This window comes from Talpa europaea (assembly GCF_964194135.1).
Source record: "Talpa europaea genome assembly, chromosome: 5".
Taxonomy (NCBI): domain Eukaryota; kingdom Metazoa; phylum Chordata; class Mammalia; order Eulipotyphla; family Talpidae; genus Talpa; species Talpa europaea.
The window spans coordinates 47,817,421-47,840,476 of record NC_140071.1 but is presented as its reverse complement, the minus strand read 5'-3'; the positions used below and the strand labels follow the sequence as shown (position 1 = coordinate 47,840,476).

At 43.0% G+C, this 23,056-nt stretch overlaps 1 protein-coding gene across 1 annotated transcript; it reads left to right on the top strand.

Annotated features, from left to right (window-relative positions):
* Window positions 1–5,535: 5,535 nt before the first annotated feature.
* Window positions 5,536–19,719, top strand: F2R (coagulation factor II thrombin receptor; the record flags this gene model as incomplete). The annotated part of the gene is made up of 2 exons (XM_084233988.1): window positions 5,536–5,623; window positions 18,524–19,719. 2 exons carry the CDS (start codon window positions 5,536–5,538, stop codon window positions 19,717–19,719), a joined length of 1,284 nt encoding a protein of 427 aa, XP_084090114.1.
* Window positions 19,720–23,056: the final 3,337 nt, after the last annotated feature.

Genomic DNA, 23,056 nt, shown 5'->3' with positions numbered 1-23,056 from the left:
TCTCTCTGAGCTAAGCCCTGTTTCTATGCTCTTTTTCCTTACAAAAGGAAAGCTGGTCAATTTTCAGAGCTTCTCCTGTATCTGCAGTTTCTTAAACCAATCAGCTCAAAATAAACCTGATGCCAAAGAAGCATCAAAATATGGCCCCTGTCCCATGCTCATATTTTTTTAATGGGAAGGGGAAATTTTTTTTTTTTTTGCCTTTAAGGCACTTAGCAATTGAAAGAACTTGATTTTTGCATAAATAACTCAGGTATTTTGATGTACATTCGATCATGTTTCCTCTGTTAAGAAATGATCTTCGGGGCCTTCCGTGGTGGCGCAGGCAGTTGAGCACTGCACTGTGAAGCTGTCTGCAGCCTCTGCAGCACGGGTTTGATCCCGGCCGGCCGGCGAGAATCCCACATGGTGCAGCAGACCTCTCCTGTCTCGCCCACTGCTCCCTTCAGCAGTGTAGTTCATCAGTCTGACTGTTCTGTTCCAGGCTCTGTCTCTGGTGAATTCTCACCCTCCCACGCCTCTGGCCTGTACCCCGGTTCTTGTATAAATAAATAAATCTTTAAAAAAAAAAATGATCTTCACTCTGGAAGACTAAGAGTCCATGCTTCCCTGAACTCCAATTTTCAGTATCTGGAACTTAAAAGGGTACACAGGACTTAAGTAGCACCCTCCTACACTCAAAAGATCTGTGTTTGATGTCGGCAGTGAGGAAATCACACTGCAATCTTTGACTATCATATGTATGCTGGTGTATGCATGTGTGGCTGGGTGCTAAGTAGTGGTACTATTTATGATGTCATTTTTACAACTTGGGCTGTGGTAAGTAGGTTCTGTGGTGCTCCTCAAACACTCCAAGAGTCAAACCACAGTCTTCTGAATAGTAAAGTCATCAATGTTTTGTGAGATTCTGGTCAGTCTTGAGTGGTCTTATTTTTGATAAGCTTTTGAAAAATCTTTTTTGTCTCTGCTACTGAAACCAGCACTTAGTAACCTTAGTAGGTTAAGATAGAACCCCCTAAGTTGTCCTGTAAGCTCCACAGCACAGAGATGTCTCCATCACTGCTGAGTCCAGAGCCTGGCAGTGCATTCTAAACGACAGAGAGATAGAGGCCCAGAGGTGGGTTCTTCAGTGGACTGAGAAAGAGACTGACCCCCACCACCCCATGGCCCCTCAGGAGCCCCCATCTTGCTTTAGGTTGGCCCTTGTATGAATGCGGAGTTTACTGGTAGCCTCAGTCTAACAACATATGTGCTCTCAACTCTTACCTCCAAAGAAGATAATGCACACAGATTTTTTAGATTGCCTTTCTTTCTAGTTCATTTTCTTTAGAGTATAAAATCTCTTAGCTAAAATATATTGGAACCTGTGATGGTTCATTTTATGCATCGGGGCTAAGGGTTGCCCAGTTAGCTGACAACGAATTATTTGGGGTGGGTCTGAGTAGAAAAACCCCCTCACCAAAGCAGGTGTGCATCATCCAATCTTGTGAAGGTCTAAATAGACTCAAAAGGCTGAAGAAGGGCAAATTCTCCCTTTCTCCCTTCTTGAATCGGACAACTATCTTCTGCCCTCAGACATCAAAACTCTTGGATCACAGGTCTTCAGTCTCAAGACTATACAACCAGCAGCTAGGCCCCCACATAAATCTAGAAAAATGCAAGCTGCAGAAATATTCCCTGTGTAAATATTTAAAACAAAGCAATACTAAATTTTTAAACATGCAAATGTACTAAGAGTACAAAAATGTACATGAGAAAATTAGAAAAATAGAAACAGAAAGTACCCAAAAAGTTTAGACAGCATAGGATAGATGTGCATTTATATATATCTGTTGATGTCTTATAGGCCCAGGGGTCTTATATTAAGCACTATGCTCTTCTCGGCTTGAGATGTTGTGTAATTTATTTTTTTAAAGATTTATTTATTTATGCATGTAAGAGCTGGGGTACAGACCAGAGGTGCTGGGGTGAGAGGATTCACCAGACACAGAGTAGGGAACAGAACAGGAGATCTACTGAAATATACTGCTGGGGAGCAGTGGGCAAGACAGAAGAGGTCTGCTGTGCTATATATGTGGGTCATCTACCTGGCTGGGGATGGAACTCTTGCTGCAGTAACTGTGGATTGCTTCATAGTACTGAGACTTAACCCCTTGTACTACCAAGGAGGCCCGAGATACTGTGTAATTTAAGGAAAATTACACAAACTATAATGGAATCCTGTTCAGTTATTTTTTCCTCTCAACGTAGTGATTTTCAAAATGTCTCCACCCTCCAAGCCCCACCACCACAAGTAGCTTCAGCATCAGCGGCACCTGGGAACTTGTTAAAAGTGCAAATTTTCAGACCATACCCCAGATTTCCAAAAGAGAAACTGAAGGTGGGGCCTAGTACTGTGGTTTAACAAGTCTTCCAAATGATTCTGAGTAATGCTAAACTTTGAGAACCACTGACTTCAAATACTGTATTTCAAACTTTGACCTGATAGACATATTATCACCTGGGTTCTTGTCGTCAATGTGGAATCTGATTTCATAGGTCTTAAGTAGGGTCACAGAATCTGCTAAACTGAAGTTCAAACCACTGTTTTTAAAGGTGAATTCAACTTTGGTGGCTGCATGATTAGTAATCATCTGTTTTCTTTTAGAAAACACTAAAGAAATAACTTCATTGTGTTAACTCCCCCTCCTTATTGTATTTAGCCTTTCTAAAGGATACTTTAATTTAGTTAACATGACTGACGAATTTAAACATTTCCTTGTTTCAAGGGCCCTGGTTTTGTCAGAAGAGGTACATTCTGTTCTAATTAAGAGGAAAAAACACCCTTTTAAACTTCACAGTTTTGTAAAAATGGTTAAAGACACTTTTCACCAATAAAATCAATAAAATTTAAGTGTAGTCATAGTACACATTATTCCACTTTTTAAGAATTTGCACATATTTTGTGGAGACATTTTCTTGAATGGTGGACAGAAACTGTCCACCATTGGTGGATAAGAATATCACAGAGTGAGGTTCTTAGAAGGGGAGGTTGGAGAATCTAACTTTTCTTTAATATCCTTGGTCTCATACATTTTTTTTAGCCACGTCTATTGATTACCTTTTCATTTCATACAGTATGTCTAACCACCCTGAATTGACATGTTTCTTACAGTCACCAGCATGTCACAGTTTAATTATCAGTATGTTTTTCTTGCTTTTGGTACATAAGTTGTGCATTGAAATCAATGGCATGTTAGCATTGATGAAAAATAGGGCGGCGTATGTTACACCGAGGGAAGAAGTCTCTTCCTTGCGTATGTGTTCTTTGGAAAATTGAATAGGGATAATTTTTAAATAGCACTAAATTGTTTTATTTAGTAATTTTAGAGCAGCTTCTATGCACCCCAGGGCGCTGTGCTCTGAGGATGATAGGGGCTGGGGAGTAAAGGGAAGAACAACATGGTCTTTGCTATATTTTCTCCTCTGGCTTCACTATCAGGGTTCTCGTTGTGGAATGACACTCCCGCTGTAAACTTCCCTTTTAAAAAAGCTTAAAACCTGACCCTTGCCTCTCAGCGGGCAGTTTATCGGCAAAGGGCACAGAACACGCCCGCACATCTGAGAAGAGAAAGGGCTGCGGATAAACTTTTCCTAGAAACTGCCGGGAAGAGGAGCCAATTCCGGTTGCGGTCGAAAAGGCCAGATAGGGTCTCCAAGCAGAATTAACTGCGTGCTGATGCCGCCGGGGCCTCAGGCGCCACGTCCTCCACGGGGTCTTTAGGTGTCCCCAGCCCTGTGACTTGAATTTGTCCAAACTATTAAACTCAAGTCACAGCGTCCAGGAAAGCGCGAGCGCCCCTTAAGAGAAGAACACAGGGCGCTGCGCCCTCCGGGCTTCGCTTTTGCAGGAGGCGCCCGCAGGGCCGGTGCGCAGAGAACAGCAGCCCGGGGGTCCTGCGGGGCCGGCCGAGGCTCAGGCTCGTTTTAGAGGAAAAACAGTTACACCGGGTGGGGGCGGGAAGGAGAGGCCGCCCTGGGATGGCTGGTTCCACTCGCAGCCGGAGTGTCCGTGAGTAAGTGCCCGCATATGAAATGCCTAACTTCGCAAAATACAGGGAAACAATAATAATAATAAGATGATGATGCTGTCAAAAATTCCGTCCAGGGCCTCCCTGGTGGCACAAGGGGTTAAGACGCAACTTATGAAACTATCCGCAGCCTCTGCAGCCCGAGTTCGATCCCCAGCAGGCTAGGGAGCTACCCACATGGCGAGGCAGACCTCTCCTGTCTCGCCCGCTTCTCCCCTCAGCAGTGTACTTCAGTCAGTCTGCCTGTTCTGTTCCCCACTCTGTCTCCGATGAATTCTTTCAACCCCCCCCCCACACACACACACACTTCTGGCCTGTACCCCAGTTCTAGTATGCATAAATAAATCTTTTTTTTAAAAAAAGTGCCATTCTCACAGGTGTGAGATGATACCTCATTAAAAAATAAAAGAGGGCCTCCCTGGTGGCGCAAGGGGTTAAGCACAGCACTATGAAGCTGTCTGCAGCCTCTGAAGCACGAGTTCACTCAGCAGTCAGCCAGGGAGCAACCCACATGTTGCAGCAGACCTCTCCTGTCTCGCCCGCCCACTGCTCCCCTCAGCAGTGTGTTTCAGTCAGTCTGCCTGTTCTGTTCCCCACCCTGTCTCTGGTGAATCCTCTCACCCCCCGCATCTCTGGCCTGTACCCAGCTCTTGTGTGCATGAATAATCTTTTTTTAAAAAAAAAAAATTCTGTCCAAATGTAGGAATTCTGTCCTTACCTACCTATCATTACAGAAAAAGCTGTTTAATCCATAGCCCCAAGTCACTTTCAAAGTGGTCGCTAATGGAGTTCCCAAATAAGCTCGGTGCTCGAAGCCCAGCGCCCTGCGGGGGCCAGGAGGTCTGGGCCTGGGCCGTGGGGGGCCGGCGCCCCGGGGCGCATCTTTGATCCCGGACCGCGCGGCTGTCCCCGCTCTCTGGGAGGGCAACTGAAGGCTGAGCCAGCAGCGGCCGCGTTCCACGGCCCTGCCAGACTGAGCCGCTGACAGATCCGCAGGTCCAAGCTTCCCAGAGGAAAAACTGTCTGGTTCGGATTCCCGCGCGGGCAGCGGCGGGCTGCGGGGGCCCGGGACGGAGCCGGGGAGACCCGGCTGGGGGCGCAGCGCGCGCGCGAGGCAGCCGGGTAGCCACGCTCCGGGGGCGGCTGAGCGGGAACCGAGGGGTACGCGGGACGAGGGGCCGGCGGCCGCCGCGTGAAGGCGCGCGCTCCGCGCCGGGGGGCGCTCTTCCCCCTCGCCCGGGTCCCGCCCCCGCCGCGCCCCGCCCCCGCCCGGCGGCGCAGGACGAGCGCGCGGGCCCGCGGGGCGCCGGAGTCTGCGGCCGGGCGGCGAGCGCTCAGTCCCACGCAGGCACCCGCGGGCCGCCGGACCTGCCCCAGGAGGACGAGCGCGCCGAGGCCGGGCCCCGGAGGCGGGGTCGTGTCCGCGAGCGGCCGGGCCGCGCAGACCGCGCCGAGCCCCGGGACAATGGGACCGCGGCGGCTGCTGTTGGTCGCCGCGGGACTCAGCCTGTGCGGCCCCCAGCTCTGCGCCCGCGCCCCGGGCCGACAGCGAGGTGAGAGCCGCCCGCGGTGCTTCCCCCGGTCCCTTCTGGCGCGGCAGCCGGGGCCGCCGCGGGAATGGGGCGCGCGGGAGGAGGGGCGCTTGGAGGGGACTAAGTGGGTCCGCACAGCGCCCTTTCTTTGAGGAGGGTGCCTCGGACCGCACTTTTGCCTCAGTTTCCTCTTAAAACCGAGCAAGCGTTAGGGCTGAGATCGCGTGTCCTCCTGTCCCACCTCGGTGGCGCGCCTGTCCCACCCACCCAGCCGACGCCCCTTTAGCCTGGCTCTGGGGGGTGCAGCCGGCCTGCGACCGGTGCTAGAGATGGAGGATCCCGGCGTCGGATTTTCCAAGGGAAGCTGTGGCCACTGGTTGCATTTGCTGTAGCTGTGTGGCCTGTTTATCTCAGGACCATCCCCCAAAAGAAAGGGTCTCACGTTGCTCCACCAATAAACGTCTGGCCTTTTCAGTATAAAATGGAGACCCTCGCCAGCCCAAGTTCTGTTTTGTTGAGATTGTTTCTCTTGTACATTTCGCAGAGGAGGAAAGTGGTTTAGACAAAAACCTCAGTCCCTTTGTCCATGTAGTAGAAAGTGGAGCCAGAGAGCCATAAGAGATAGCCATTGGGAGGTGGGTGGCACTTGTTGGGAAGTTTTGTTTGTTACTTGGAAGCTATTGGTTCTAAGTGAGTGGAGGAAAAGCATATCCTCTGCTCCCTCCGACACCATCTGATTTCAGTATTTCAGTTTCTGGTCTGCTGCAAAGAGGAGGTTGCCACTAATTTAAGTGTCTGACTACTTGACCAACTAAATGTATTTTCCAACCTCTCCCCATAAAAAACAAGACACAGGAGTTTTCAGCCTGTAAAGACACTCGTTAAAATGTGTGTGTGTTGGGGGGGGGGGGTAGCATATTTTTGTTTCCTTTTTAGTAACAATACTTTATAAGACTAGAGCTGCCTTTTTTTTTTTTAACATGCAGAAGCAAATTCTGGCTGTTTGCCTTTTTATCAGTGAAAGATTGTCTATATGACTTCCACTCTGGAAATCGTATGAACATATCAAGATTAAGCGGTGGCACAGTACATTTCCTCTGCCCTGCTTTGCTCTGGGTGCATTTGCAGATAGGCCTGCAAAATTTTATAGCAACTAACCTGTGGGTAAAATGTGGGTAAAATGAACTTTATCTCTTGGGATGTTTGTGTGGTGATATGTGATGTCAGATATTACTGTGTAATTTTATTTCAGGCCAAGCTCTTGAAAATACAAATTTTCATTGGGATTTGGGGGAGTAAGGAATTCTTTCACACAAATGCATATTCCTCCGTAGTCACCTTTCCTCACAGGTGTCCCTCAGGAAGCTTTTTTTTTTTTTTTTTAATTTTATAGAGGCATGTTTTATTTATTTATTATTTGTTTGTTTGTTTTTTGTTTTATACATGCACTGGGTACAGTCAGAAGCGCGGGAGGGTAAGAGAATTCACCAGAGCCAGAGCAGGGAGCAGACAGAAGGACCAAAGTACACTGCTGAGGGCAGCAGCGGGCGGCAGGAGAGGTCTGCGCGCCATGTGGTACCCTCCTCCGGTGGCCGGGGAGCAGCCGGGGATCGAACCGGCGCCGCAGAGGCTGCTGGCAGCTCAGGAAGCTTTTTGACCTCATTTAGAGAGTGAGGTTAAGGCTGCCATTTACTTCCCGTGAACTCAGATGGTGCATGCTAAGGTGAACAGAGCTGGTGTAGACAGAAACATCACTGTACAAACTTTAACTACTTTGTTTGTGCCGGATCCTACTTTGGAAGGGAGAATAGGAAAGAGGATGAGAGAAGAACAGGAAAGCGTGTTGATTCTTGTCATAGTCCATGTCGAGTCTAGGGGGTAGATTCACATCACATTATCGCATTCTCCCTCTCAAATCAAGTTGTAAAGTGGGTGTTTAACTTTGCTGATGGTGAAATTAAAATTCAGAGACAGTAGAGGAGGGGGTCCTGGGTGCAAGGATTACTCTTTGGAGAATTTTTAAATCAACCAAAATAGGCCTCCTTTTTATTATCATTGCACACTGGAAAATTTAAACACATCTGTCATAACCAGCTCTCTGTGATAAGAGCGGCCGGAGACCCCAGCCCATAGGAAATCCTGCCACAGCCTACCCCACTCACCCATGCGAACTCATCCCAGGCACACTCGGACTTTTTGTTCTGACTCATTTTGGCATCTCTTGCTTTGTCACTTTGTGAGTATCTCATCTCCTTGACCAAGAACATAAATTTCCACTTATCCACACGAAGTCTAGAACAAATCTTCACTCAGTAGATATTTATTGAGAAATTTGTTAAGTCCATTAACCAGTTTATATTCCTGTATCCAGGTGATTTTAGTGCGATGACTCGCCTTCATCAAAGAGGGTCAGTGTCCAGGAGATGTGTATAAACTTTGCGAGCATCTGTTATATCCAGTCATCAAATCATGTTGTACACCTGAAACAATACCTGTTATATGCCCCAATAGACAAAATCTATTAAATATTTTTATAAGGATCTGGAGGGTGAAAATTTCAAGAATGGCTTACAGTAATTGGCAGAGGGGCCTGGGTGCTGCTTTCCTGCCCACAGGGTCACACCTGATTCTTTAACATAGAGTGTGGTGCCCCCTCCTTGCAGAATGGGCCCCTAACCTCTTTCCAGTCCCCCATTACAAATCCCTGCCCTATTATATGGCCAATTGTATTACCTGTGCTACACCCAGCCCAACCCACTAGTTCTTCCTCCAAGAACTTTGCTTTCTCTGGCTTCCTTCTCCCTGCCACCCCCTGTGCCCAGCATGCCTTCTTTCACCGTCCATATGTTCACATTGAATGAAAAAGTTACCCCTCTATGAGGTACCTATCAGGCAACATCCTACCTATACAGTCTTATTTACGTCTTATAACAACCCTTTGAATAGATGTCATTCTCATTTTACAAGTAAGGGAACTGAGACCCAGAATTGTTAAGTGACAAGTCTAGTTAAAAGAGGAACTGGGATTTGATCACGTCTGTCTTTTTAAAGTGCAAGCTTTCTCTACCACACCCTATCAAAAAGAAGCCATCCAGACCTCTAGCCCCTCTTGGAGTATAAAGTAGTCCCCCTGTGCTCCCAGGGACCTCTAGAAGGTAAAGTCAGGGCCTCATTGGCTTGGTAGCTCAGACCTGGCACATGGAGGAGTCTTGTAAATGTTTATGCTTGCCTGCTGTTTGGTGTCCTGCCATTTACTTTTGCTAATAGATAAGGCAGACCATAAATAGATCCCTAGTGGTGAATATGCCAATTAATTGACTTTTACTCAGAAACTGAAATCTTAAGCTGAAGCATAGAACACAAAACTGGACAGTGATTCTGGTGTACGCAGACCAGAAACCTCTGTAAAACCTGAAATTCAGTTTTCTTATGAACCAGCAAGTCATTTGCTACTATAATATCTATCTAAAAGAATTTCTTTCTGTTTTCCTTTCTTCCCTCCCTCTCTCCCTTCTCTCTCTCATGTATGCTTTCATTCATTCATTGTGACTTTGGCTTTATTTTTACCAGACACATCAAGATAGTATGATGTCTCCTAATTTGTCCACCTTTCCTTTGTGTGAGAGCTTATTGAGGCGTTCTGACTCTTTCTCAGGAATATTCTGCTGTCCTCTCTGCTAGTTACCTTCCATCATGTGCTGTGGCCCTAACCTGGTTTCTCAGCAGCTCAGAATGTTCCACCTTTCCAGGATGTTTTGCCCAGTCTTCTCCCCTGGGCCCTTGCTGCCCCCTCCCTCACCCCTCAGTTCACCCGGACCCACATTTCTAATCTTTTCACGCTCCTTATTTTGGGCACACACCCCTTTTTCGCTCAGACCTCTCATTAATAGGTCGTATTTTTAAGTTGAGATAAAATTTACATAGATACACTTAACCATTTTAAAGTACAGAATTCAGCTGCATTCAGTACATTTACAGTATTGCACAACCATCACCCCTATCTAGTTCTAAAACATTTTCATCACCCCAAAAGGAAGCCCTGTACCTATTAGCACTCAAGAAGCTCCCAACCCCTTGCACCTCCTGTCCATACTTACAACCTCTTTTGCTGCAGGTGCTCACAAAACATCTAAGAAGAGACATTATGGACCGTGGCTTTGGTTTGGTTTTTACTGTGATGCTAAGATGCCACCGTTGTGACATACAGACTTTTCAGTTTAGTTTCCCTAGTTTGTGGTTTCTTTCTTTCTGCCATGGGCCCTCTCTTGCTTTTGCTAGAACTCAGAGTAAATAGTTCTCTGTACAGGCTGATACTGTTTTTTCCTGGGTATGAACGTCTATTTCTCTCAAACCCCCTTTCCATATTGTGCTTGGACAAACCCACTGCAAATAGGGCCTCCTCGCCATCCCAAAGCATGGATGTTGTTTTGCCACATAAAAGGCGGTGGTAGGCCTTTATATGCTTTCTGGACAACCCTGTCTTTTAAATTAATAGGAATTATCCATAATATGCACTTGAAAATAAATTTATTTCACTTTAGGAAAGGACATTACATAATCTACTTATATTTCAAATCCACAATGAATTGAATAAGGCGTTAAATAGTATCGTGAGAGAGTGTTTTCCGCTGTTTTGGTTTTTGTCGGCCAACATCAACGGTAGGAAGTATACCTACACCGGGTGTGCGTGTGTGTAGTAAATATACATGGACAGTCATCGTATCTCCATAGCTACAAGTCTAGAGTGCCTCGACAGCCCTGTAAGTTGATTTTATAACACTGTTGAATCTCTACCATCTGCAGGTGCAGCAACTTATCTGTAGTTTGCAGAATTAAAACCCTCAGTCCTGTAAGAAGAGTTCCACATTCTGTAAAGGGCTGTTTATGATGTTTCTATCATATCTAGAACCTAATTTGAGTTTAGGTTTACACACTGAGATAGACTTGGGCGGAGCTGGGGTTGGAGACAGTTGGTACCGGCAGGAACTAGTGATTAGTAACATCTTTTCCTGTGAATTAGTTTTCCTTTTGGTTCTTTGTCTTGGAGAGGGTAGCATTACCAGACATAATATGCTCAAGGCTGTAAGTTGTGGTGGACAACTGTCCTGAGGAATGGGGAAAACTAGGAGGAATCTGAGAGGTTCCCCAGAGGCCTGCAGTGTCCTAAGACCATGTGGCCTCCAGGAAGCCCCAACCAAAGGTTCCAGCTTACCTTGTCCTCTCTATGCCTGCTTTGGTTTTGGGTACACTGATGTTTAAATTTGCTGGTTGTCTTTGCTTTGCACTTAACTGAAACGGCCTCTTGCCCAATTTTTTCCTAGGTGTGCTTTCCAGTTGAGTCCTGGCCTGGGGTGGCCGGGGAAGTGTGGGAGTGTGGAGAGGGTTGGGGGTGACATTCTCTGGTATTGGACATCTCTTAATCCTGCAGCCACTTTTACCTTATTCTGCCTTTAATTCTGATTTTTCCTCCTCAGAAGTTTTTGTCCATTTCCTGCTCATGCTTCTGCCCCATCGAAAATAGTATTTTGAAGGGTTTATTTTTGCCCTTGAATGTCTCTCTGCTTCATCTGTCCTGTCTGTGCTGGCTGGGTTGTTGACCTGGGGTTGGTATGTAACTGGGGTTAACAGGATTCCTGAATTACCAAGCACAGAGCCTTGGGCACCATCAAATTATTTATTCACATGATCACGTACTTCCTGCTGTAGTTAAAAGAATGGCAGATGCATATTGGTAAACGCTTAGAGAAAATAGTACTCTTTTAGGAATAGGTCACGAATCTCAAATTTCTTAAAAGGGCAGGGTAGTGTGGTGTGGTTCAAAAGACCAAAGAACCCATAGCCAGGCAGATTTAGATTCCAGTCCTGGTCTCTTCACTTACTAGCTGTGTGACTTTGAATTGGTTACTTAGCCTCTCTGTGCCTTCATGTTGCCCATAAGTTTAGGCCACACATCCCTTTTTTCCTTCAGAAGAGGGTTATACTTCAATGAGGTAAGGTAAGTGAAGTGCTTGCCATATACAGGTTTCCTCTGCTATCTGAAAGTAGACATGTTCTTTGTTGGTATGACTTGGTGGGTTACTCTTTGGACCTGGGAATGCTATTACCATTAATCTAAATGAAAAAATTTTGAGCATGCAAAGATCAAAAATACAAGCTACCAAATCATACCAAGTGTAATTATTCTCCTTTCAGATAGAGGGGAAGCCCTATAATAGGAACTCAACAAATGAGATGTATCTTTCATACACTGATGCCTTCATGTTCCAGAAAAGCCTCTGAGGAGTTAGTATCAAATATAAAACTGTGTTCACAAAACATGCAAGAACTTTTTCCCCTTCAAACCTAAGGTAAAAGAAAGCCAAAAGCAAAACCCTTGCCCTTAGTTTAGTGGCAAGTAAATATACACACACACAAAAAGCTTGTTTGTTTGACTTTCTATTATGGAAATTTTCAAACATATCCCAAAATGAACAGTCTAGCTACCTCTTATGGCTTGTTTTATCTATACCTTCACATTCTTCCCTCCCCATAAGACAAATTTATATCAAATCCTCGATATATCATTTTATTCATAAAAACATCAGTATAAATATCCTTACAGAAAAGAACTCCTTTTTTTTTTTTTTTTTACATAACCACAAAACCATTACTGCACCTACTTACCAAGAGCAATTTCTTAATATGATGTAATATTCAGTCAGTGTTCAAATTTCACTGGTTGTCTCAAAAATGCCTTTTTGGTTGTTTTATATGAATCAGGATCAAACAAGGCCCACCACTGTATCTGTATTTGGCTGACATGTTTCTTAAATGTCTTTTAATCTGTAACCATTTCCCTTCTCCTCCTTGTTTATGACTTTTTGTCAAAGAAACTGAGTCATTTGTCTGAGGGTGTTTCCTGCATGCTGGAGCTAGCCACCAGCATCTGGCAGGGCTGCTCATCAGGCCGGCCTGTTCTCTTCACTCTCTGTAACGTGCTGGGTCCTTGGAGCTGGAGACTTGATCAGACTTAGATTTGGTTTTTTGTAACACTACTGCAGCAGTGGCGCTTCGTACTTCCTTTTACATCACCTCAAAATTGTCTCTCTCCTTGAGATCTTAAGCTGATTCAGTGGATTCCAGTGTTGTCAGCTCATTCAGCCAGTCACTGTAAAGTTCGCCATCGACCTTACACCTAACGGTTTTAGACGCCACTAATGATGATTGGACTAAGACCATTATTTTCTACAACAATGCTTTTAAAAATCTATTTCTATTTCCGTATTTATACACTGGAATTATTATCTGAAGAAGAACTTTGCTTTTTGATTCTTTGGTTTCTGTGAAATATTGTTTATTCAGAAAAGACAAGGTAAATGCTTGAATCGTGCCTTTATTTACCTATTTTCCAACTGGATCTCCTCATTTCCACTAAAGGTGATCAGAAAGATTTTGTTTTCATCTGAACTCATTCTGAACCCCTGGATCTTAGCATATGTGACTGTAACTCATTCTGTCATTACTTCTCTTGATGATCAATTGTTCCATTTTGGTTAGTGGGGGTCCCTTCAGATTGACTCCAGAGTCTTTCTGACCTGACCTTAATATTCTCTGAAGATATTCAGACTCACCTAATGTATTTTTTTAAGGAACTGGGGTACAAGCCAGAGGTGTGGGGTGAGAGGATTCACCAGAGACAGAGTGGGGAGCAGAACAGGCAGATTGACTGAAATACCCGGCTGAGGGGAGCAGCAAGCGAGTCAGGAGAGGTCTGCTGCGCCATGTGGGTTAGCTCCCTGGTGGGGGATCGAACTTGTGCTGCAGAGGCTGCCGACAGCTTATAGGTTGCGCCTTACCTGTTGCTCCACAAGGGAGGCCCCATCTAATGTATTTTTACCCCAGATCTGTAATCAGTTAGTACTTTAAGGAGCATTGGTTATTTTCACTGGAAAATGATATGCTTTTCCATATAAAGGAGTGGAGCACTTTTCCACTTGATGGGGCTGCTATGATTTTATTATTTTTCCATCATTCTCTTCTTTATTTCTCTTTGGCCTGTAGTGTTGATTCATTCATGGAAATGTACAGGACTCAACTCTTCTGCTCTGTGTGGGAATGTGAGCCAGATCCTAGGACTTCTGCTTTGTTAATTCTCAGAGAGTGTGAACCCTGTAAGACAGAGCTGAGTCAGCACTGGGCTGGCGTGTGTGTACCCCGGGATGGAATGGGGCCTTGAACAAGCACCTAGCCACCGCTCTGCTTCCTGGCCAGATCTCTGCAAAGGCACAGAAAGCATCGCCTGAGTTGCTAATTTTAAAAAATTTCCAGAGATAGATTTTATATTCAGGCTGGTTAGCTATATGCTATACTCAGGAGCAAAACTATTCAAGAGCCATTTAGGGAACTTAAATTAAATAAAACTTAGCTAGCAAGTGTGAGAACTGGGTTTAGGACCTCAGCTCTGTGTGAGTGTATGTGTGTGTGAGTGTGTGTGTGTGTGACCACACAACAAAAACAAATGAATTACAAACTTTTTGGCTCTAACAGGCACTTTCTCCTTGACCTATGAGCTGTGCTAGGGCTGGAGGAAAAGCAAGATATTCAAACTCAAATTTCAGCCTTAAGGGCTTGAGCTAGTTGGCTATATCTGTCCACCTGGAATTGGTTTTGTGCTTTCTTTGATGCTGGTATACACTTAAACCCAAAAAAAAAAAGTTTTTGCTGACGTTCTTTAATTCCCCAAAAGTCAGAATATGAAGCTTATATTTAATAGCAAGGGAAAGTGGCACCTTAAGCAATAGTGTTTAACCAAGGGATTGAGCTTTCTTCCTTGGCTCCAGCGTAGAAACATTTCATGTTCCAGTGAGTATAATGCCTGTGTCATGAATACCACTCTTTCCCAGAAGGCTTAGCCAGGAAAGACATTTCTTTAAAATAAATACTTACTGCCAAAGTACTAAATACAGAGTGCAACCTAATTTTCAGTTCAAGTCTTAGTATCTAAGAAGCTTAGTGATAGGTACTTAGTAGTTCAAATTGTGTCACTTCTCTAGGTGGTGCCTTGGTTTTTGCACATATGTGCACGTGAGTGAGTGTACCACCATGCGTGACAAAAGTCCTCAACCTTGGGCCTCCCCGGTGGCGCAGTGGGTTGAGCGCAGTACTGTGAAGCTGTCTGCAGCCTCTGCAGCACAGGTTCAATTCCCAGCCAGCCAGGGAGAAACCCACATGGTGCAACAGACCTCCTCTCACCCTCCCGCACCTCTGGTCTATACCCCAGTTCTTGTATAAAAATAAATAAATCTTTAAAAAAAAGTCCTCAACCTGGCCAGGCTCCCAAGTCTGCAGAGAAATATTGTGTTATTTTAATGTTCTTCTGCATCAGCCTCAAAGGACACATATCTTTGTGGTATTAAGATCCCAGAAACCATTCATTCTTTTCTTTCAGCTCCCACACATTCATTATGACCTTGAGGGTAGCTACCTTCCCATCCCACAGCAGGGCTACTGATACCAGTGTCAGGCCTCCTTGTGTCTGGGTTAAGTTGCACACAGTAGGTTAGACACTCCTCCAGGAGGAGGAGACGCTTCTGGAAAAGACTAAATTTGATCTCGCTCTGAACATGGGGGCTGTGTACTTTACAACGCAGTCAGGCCCCTCATTGCACTGAAAAACAGTACAAAAAAAATGCTAAATAAGAAGGAAGAAAAGCCTAGATTCTGCTTTAACTTAAAAGTAAATGAGAATGAACAAATAATTGGGTTTAAAAGGAAGCTACATTGCAGTGAGAGAAAGAGGGGTTAGAATCTAGCAATTCTTGTCAGAGTTTATAAAGTAAAGGCATTGTCCTATTTCACGTGGGTGCTACTCACTGGCATATTTTTACAGGCCAAATAGGTACTGGAATTCTATTTTGGGGAGTCTGAGACTGAGTTCAGAAGTGTAAGCGATTCCTTAAAGGATCTATTAGAATGCAAATCTGTGATGGGAAGCTAATTTATTAGAAAAGCTATGGAAACAACCTAAATGGCAATCGGCAGAAGACTGGATGAAGTAGATGTGAAATACTCCTCAATTATAAAAATAGATGATATCTTATTATTTATGACAACATGGATGGAATTTGAGGTGATTGTTCTAAGTGAAATAAATCAGAGGGAGAAACGCAAACATATGTTTTCACTCATATGTGGAAAATAAGCAATACGGATGAACAAACAAAATAAAACAAAAACAAACCCTTAGGTTCTGATGACAGAATGGTAGTTACCAGAGGGAAGGGGCCTGGGGGCAGGTAAAACAGCTAAATGGGGTTAGTTGCTTGATGGTGAATAGAAATTAGGTTTTTGACTGAGCTCATTACTTAGCATATACAGATATCAAACTATTAATATAATGCTGTACCTGCTTCTTATATGTAGTTGTAAAACTTACATGTAGTTGTAAATCAAAATATTAAAATTTTAAACTCTTTTTAAATTAGAGAAGAAAGAAAAGCCAGTATAAGAAGTACCTACCATGTGCGGGGCAGTGGACTAAACATTCAGAGAGTGATAGAAGTGGTCTCTTACCCTTGAGGAATAGTCTAGATCTATGTGTGTTCAGAAGCTGGGTCATGGAAATAGTTGTTTTTTCCCTGTGACACATCTCCTGCCAGATTAGCCCTTCATCTTCAGGGGAACCGCTCATGACCTGGATGAGGTAGTTTGACCTCTACCTTTCATGGCCACGTCCTCATCTACCGTCTCTTAGTAGTTAATACTACTCCCATAGCTTTCCTTTTCATATTGGAAATAGATATTAATTTATTATATTTTCTAGTTCTAGAATTTCTATTGGTTGGTTTCTTTGCCAGTATATCTTGGGGTATTTTTTTTCCCATTCATGTCAATGAAATATTTTCCTTTACTTCATTGCACATAGTTGCAAATGTGTAGTTGCATAGTTAACAATCTTTCTCTGCTAATTTCAACATCTGGGTCATTTTGGGATTGGTTTTTTGACACAGCATCACATTTTCCTGATTCTTTTTGTACTGAATGCTTTTAGATTGTATCCTGGGCAATGTCACACTGTGAAGAATCTGAATTTTATTATAGTCCTTCAAGGAATTTTGGTGTTTTCACTTTAGCAAACAGTTAATATGACTGGACTCAAAATGCAACTCCCACTTAACCAAACAATCAAATACCACTTCAGTTCTTTTATTTTTAACAAAACTGCTTTCCATCTTCCCTATGAGTGCATGATCAAAAATCAGTGAAAGCTTTGAGCAGAATTTGCTTTAGAATTTAGGGCTCCCTTCTCTGATTTTTTCCTTTTGAGAATTCTCTCCTCATTTTTCACTGACTATGGTTGCCCTAAACTCTGCTATCTGATTTTTTAGAGCAAAAAGACAAAATTTTAGTTGAGTTTTACTCACTTTTAGAGGCTAGAGTTAGTGACATCCTCTCTCAAGCTAAAAATCATTAAAAACAGGAAACCTACAGGATGGGTGTCAATGTTGATGAGAATCTCTCTAGATACCTTCAGGTCTATGACCTAAATGCCTTCAGATCATAGATTTGGGGGAGAAAAGGGGTTCTGAGTTTGCCATTACAGATTTAGCATTTACAGATATCAAACTGCATATGAGCCTTTATTTTTATCTTAAGGGATGGTTGGGTCTTCTGTTAGGACCTTATTTAGCCAGTGCAGAAGCAGAACTCTTGCTGCACAGTGCTTCTCTGTGGGAAATTTTTTTGCAGGAAGGATTCCATTACTGAAAAATGAAACCAAAAGTTTGAAAATCCACTGTACTTATACAAATTTCCAGCCAATCTTTTAAGCCTCTAATATTACTTCTAAGTGACCTGCACGTCTAGCCTTTGTTGTGAACAGTCCCAGAGGTAGATACCCCGAGGTAGATACCCCCTCCCCTCTTTCCCCTGGGGTGTCTCACCCCACCCCTCAGCTTTAGCTTTCCAATGCCTAAATTTTTCTCCCAGTCTCCTTAATGGCAGAATTTTCACAAAGCTCCACGGAAGGAGAAGCCAGGTGTTCCATTTCTTGGATGAACATTTCAAATGGATGTTTTTAGTGGAAGAGAGTGATCAAAGGAAGTTTGCAGCTGAGCCTTTATTTTGACTTTTGGATTATACTTTTAAATAAAAGTCCGGTTATCCTCCCACTTGTAGCTTTCTAGAACTGAGCTGAGGAAGGCCATGAACAAGGCCCATCTCTACTGCTCTGATCTGCTTAGGAAGGAGGCAGGAAGATGACTGAGGTGATAGGTAACTTGTAGTTAACTTAGAAGATAACTTCTAAGGACTGTGGTCTGGACCCAACCACGATGAAAGATCTGGGACATTACACTGTCTAAACTGAAAAGAGTAAGAGGAAAATTGTCACATGCCATTGATCATGGAAGTGGGAGACTTTGGTCTTACATTGAATTTGTTCTAACGCCATAATCTTTAAGAAATCTCCCCAGCTTTCTTTATGGATTTTTCTATTGAGAGGAATGTGTTTCAAGGAGTGGCTGCAAAGTAAATAAAGAAAATGTGCACGTGAAGGCATATGGAGGAAGGAGAAGTCACAACCTGGAATGAAATGTTTGGATAGCTCTGGCTCCAGAAATTGCTCATTTTTACGTTCATATCACATACTCTTTCCTAATCTCCTACAGGGTATGTGTCTGGAAGCATATTGGTCACCTCTGTCCCTCTGAGGAACAGAGTTTTAAAAGTGTTTCCTTGACCCCCCAAATACAATGTTGTATGTTATTTTGAGTTAGCAAATTCCTTGATAAAGCCTCTAATCCATTTGTATACTGCCTGTTTTTTTACCACCCAGACTCCTGTTAAGAAAACCAAAAAAAAGAAAATAAAAAAGAAAATAATGTACTCTTTCTAATTGTCTCTCTTGCTTTCTTAATTCCTTTTTTTTTTTTTTTTTAATAGCGTCAAAAGCAACAAATGCAACTGTGGATCCCCGGTCATTTAGTCTCAGGCATTCCAATGACAGATATGAACCATTCCCCATGGGGGAATATGAGGAGGAAAATGAAAGTGGGTTAACTGAAGACAGATTCAACCCCATCAACAAAAGTAGTCCTCTTCCAAAACTGCCACCTGTGTTCATCTCGGAAGATGTCTCGGGATACCTGACCAGCGCCTGGTTGACTCTCTTTATCCCCTCTGTGTACACCGGCGTGTTTTTAGTCAGCCTTCCTCTCAATCTCATGGCCATCGTTGTGTTCATCTTGAAAATGAAGGTCAAGAAGCCTGCTGTGGTATACATGTTGCACCTGGCTATGGCCGATGTGCTCTTTGTGTCTGTGCTCCCATTTAAGATCAGCTATTACTTTTCTGGAATGGATTGGATATTCGGGTCTGAAATGTGTCGCTTTGTCACGGCCGCGTTTTACTGTAACATGTATGCATCCATCATGCTCATGACCGTCATAAGCATTGACCGGTTCCTGGCTGTGGTGTATCCCATTGAGTCCCTCTCCTGGCGTACTTTGGGACGGGCCTCCTTCACTTGCCTAGCCATTTGGGGGATGGCCATAGCTGGGGTGGTACCTCTTCTCCTCAAGGAGCAAACCACCCAGGTGCCGGGGCTCAACATAACCACCTGTCATGACGTGCTCAATAAGACCCTGCTTGAAGGCTATTATGCATATTACTTCTCAACCTTCTCTGCTTTCTTCTTTTTTGTGCCCTTGATCATTTCCACAGTCTGTTATGTGTCTATCATTCGATGTCTTAGCTCTTCCACGGTTGCCACCCGGAGCAAAAAATCCCGAGCTTTGTTCCTGTCGGCGGCTGTTTTCTGTATCTTCATCATTTGTTTTGGGCCCACAAATGTCCTTCTGATTCTGCATTACTCATTCCTTTCTCAGGATTCCACCACAGAGGCCGCCTACTTTGCTTATCTCCTCTGTGTCTGTGTCAGCAGCATAAGCTGTTGCATTGACCCCTTGGTTTACTATTATGCTTCCTCTGACTGCCAGAGGTACCTCTACAGTATCTTATGCTGCAAAGAGAGTGCTGATCCCAGCAGTTACAACAGCAGCGGGCAGCTGATGGCAAGTAAAATGGATACCTGCTCTAGTAACCTGAATAACAGCATATACAAGAAGCTGTTAACTTAGAGAAAGGGGGCTGCTGCTGACTTAAAAAGATAAGGTAAAAGAGCAAATAACCTGAGGATTCTATTAACTATCCCCCCAAAGTATGGGCTTTACCATCTAAAAACAACAAATATATTATTGCATACCTCCTTCTTATAAGGGCCATTAAAGTATATATATTTGTTAGTTACAGAAAAATGGAACAGGAATAAGAAAAGAGTATTGCCAATGCCGCATGATAATGAAGGTCACGTTCTGATATATTTAGGTGACGTGTGTGTATCTTATGCTGTGTGTCTCTTATGTTACATAGATGTGTCTACACACAGATATCATTTGCAGAGTGGTATGGAATAGGCACTTTGAAACCCCTTTCTCCTCTCTCCCTCTAGTGATGGTGGAAATAAACTCCAATTCTCTGATTTAATAATCAAGATTTGGGTCTATGGGCTTTAGCCCTGAACATCAGAAGATATCCATCAATTGTGAGCGGTTCTACAGTTTGGACTTAGCTTATGTACATCACTGTACTTTGAAGTGACTCAACAGCAATGTTTACGTTATCGAGGGTTAAGATTTAGTACTGTGTAGAAAAGTCTTACTGTTTTTTCATTTCAAAATATCAAAGTATGACACCTCAACATTATGAAAATAGACTGCATGGTAGCATTTTTGATGTTTTACATGCTGTGTGTATAAACTAAGCGTGAGGCTGCCACTGGAGAGCTGCAGTTGGTTTTCACAGTAACCTGCCCCTGGTGGAGGACTATGACTGAGCAGTGGCTACAAGGCAGGGCCATCTTATACGGGGGTTGGCCAGAAACCCTCCAGCCAAGGAGCAGAGGAATGGGTCCTCACCACATCTGCTCTTTCTTCCTGAGATTCCCTCAAGAGTTCACTGGATTGATCACGTTTATTAGAATGTAGTAAAGCAGTGTGTGCTACCCCAGGAAATAAAGACTATAAGACTTCTCTGCCTAGTTTAAGACTGGAGGAAAAAGGCATGCTCTTCCAGCAGTTACCCTGCATGATCCCTGCTCAAATGGAAACCCTTGGAGCAAACATGAAGTCCTACTGTGTGCCTTGTGCTCTCTGGTGAGTGCTGGCTTACAAAGTTGAATAATACTGAGACCTGCCCTCAAGAACAAAGTAGACTGATATATAGAGTGTGACATGGGTAGAAAAAATGTCGTTATATAAAAAAGTGCTTTTAGCCATATGTCACCAAGCATGTTCACACAGGCAAGGCCTGTTAGTTGAAGAACTTTGAACATTTATGTTACTGCTTTCTGTGGTTTAATTTGAAGTAAAAATATAAAACAAGAAGTATATCTTTAAAAATACATCTTTCAATTTGCATTAATTGCAATCTTCATAAATTTTTTTTACAAAATTAAATAAGATGTCAGTCTGATTGGACGTAATAGAAGAAAATGAAACTGACTTTGAAGTTTAGGAAAATATTTTTATATTTATTCACTTTTCTTAAGAGTTCATGAGATGATTATAAAAGCATTTTTAACCCCATAACAAGTTTCAAGTACAGAAATCCTCATGTATTTCACAAAATAATTTGAAATTTAGGTTGAAATGTACTTTTTTTCCCTTATGAAAAAATACTGGCATTTTAAACAGACAATAATAGTGGACAGTTGCAAGGCAAATGTTTACTTATTTAAAAGAGGAAATATTCCAAATGCTGTAATTCACATGAAAGCATGTATTCTAAGTAGAGGCTAGCATTGATTTTATTAATTTAGTCACTGTATTTTATTCAACTCAGTGGAGCTTTACTGTCATTGTTTATTCAGTCTCTATATATTTAAATACCTCTGACTTAATATGACTATCACTACTGTACTATCAGTTTGTACTTACAAAATATTATGTCACTGTTTTTATGTTTTTTTTTAAAAAGAAATTTATGTAACCTATATTAATAAACATGAAAAATTGCATGGTGTCTGTTTGGAATGAATTTTTATTGTCTTTCAGGACCCTGGCAGGAAGGTCACTCTAAGGGTTTCACTCATGAGCATATTTACTGAAGAGGCAATTTGCAGAGGTGTGGATAGGGTTAATTGAACCAACAAGGGACGCTGTAGCATCCCTAAGGGCTAGCGATTAGGGGAAACTGTTACCATCCCCAGCCCAAAGTGGTGGAAAAGGGAATATACTGACCCCCAATCCTCTGATCTCTTGCTGGTACCTCTCATCTCTGGGAGGATGGGATCTTAACCCAAACCCAGAGATCAAGGAATACCTGGGTGATGTCATTCGTAAAGATCAACTTCTTGGGGCACAGAGAATGGATATGGAAAAACTGATGGAGGGAGAAAAGCACTGTTTCCACCAGAGGCGCTGTCTTTTTTTTTTTTTTTAATTCCTTTTTAGGAAAATTCAAGATTATATCCTTGAGAATATGTTTCAGATCCTGGGTTCTAAGCATCATGGGTCAAGTCTGAAGTTCTTTCCTAAGGAGGAGCAAAAAACGTCAGAGTCAGGTTGAAACCTGAAGAAGGGCTGCCCATGGGTAACAATAGTTTGCCATCTAATGCTTCCTGAGGCAAGGGTGGTGAAGGAAGTTGAAGCAAAATGACAAGGACCTCTGAGAGCTGAAAACCAAATTCTATATCTAGATTCAGTCAATAGAAAAATTATTTCAACTAAACCAGAATCTGTTAACTCACAGAATTTTTAGTTTAGTACAAAAGTGTTTTAAGTTTCTGATGCCTGGCACTGGACTGAACACCAGAAATACCATTCCCATTCTAATCAGAAAGTGACCTTTAAACTCTTCTGTTGTTATTTTTCAAATCTGTTTGAGTATATATAAAAAAAAAAACACTTGAATTTTCTTATGTAGAAATATTTTTTTCACCAACTTAAAATAGCATTTTTAAGGAAATGGAATATTTGGCTGTTGAACATGCACATGGAAAATTTTAGGTTATACTTCTGAATTTTAGAAGTTAAGAAAAACACTGACATGCTACTCAGGAAGTCTTGAGCACTGAGAACAAATGGGAAATGTTAAGCAGCATTTAAATTTCTTAATAAATAAATAAATTTCTTAAGCCTGGCTCACCTGGGCACCACAGTGAAAATTAAGACAATAGTAATTTCCTAGCAGAATCATAACTGCATGACTATTCTTACTTTCAAAATTACAGAACAAGTGTGTATGGAAAACAACTGACCACAGGATAAAAGAAATTACGTTTTAAGTAAGCTACAATCTGACCACAGTGGAGAAATTCCCCAATGCAGTGATCCTGAGACCCTCTCAAGAGATGTAGAGGTCAAAAGTCTTAAAACATGACAGTGCAACAGATTGAATGCAGACGATAACGAAAAT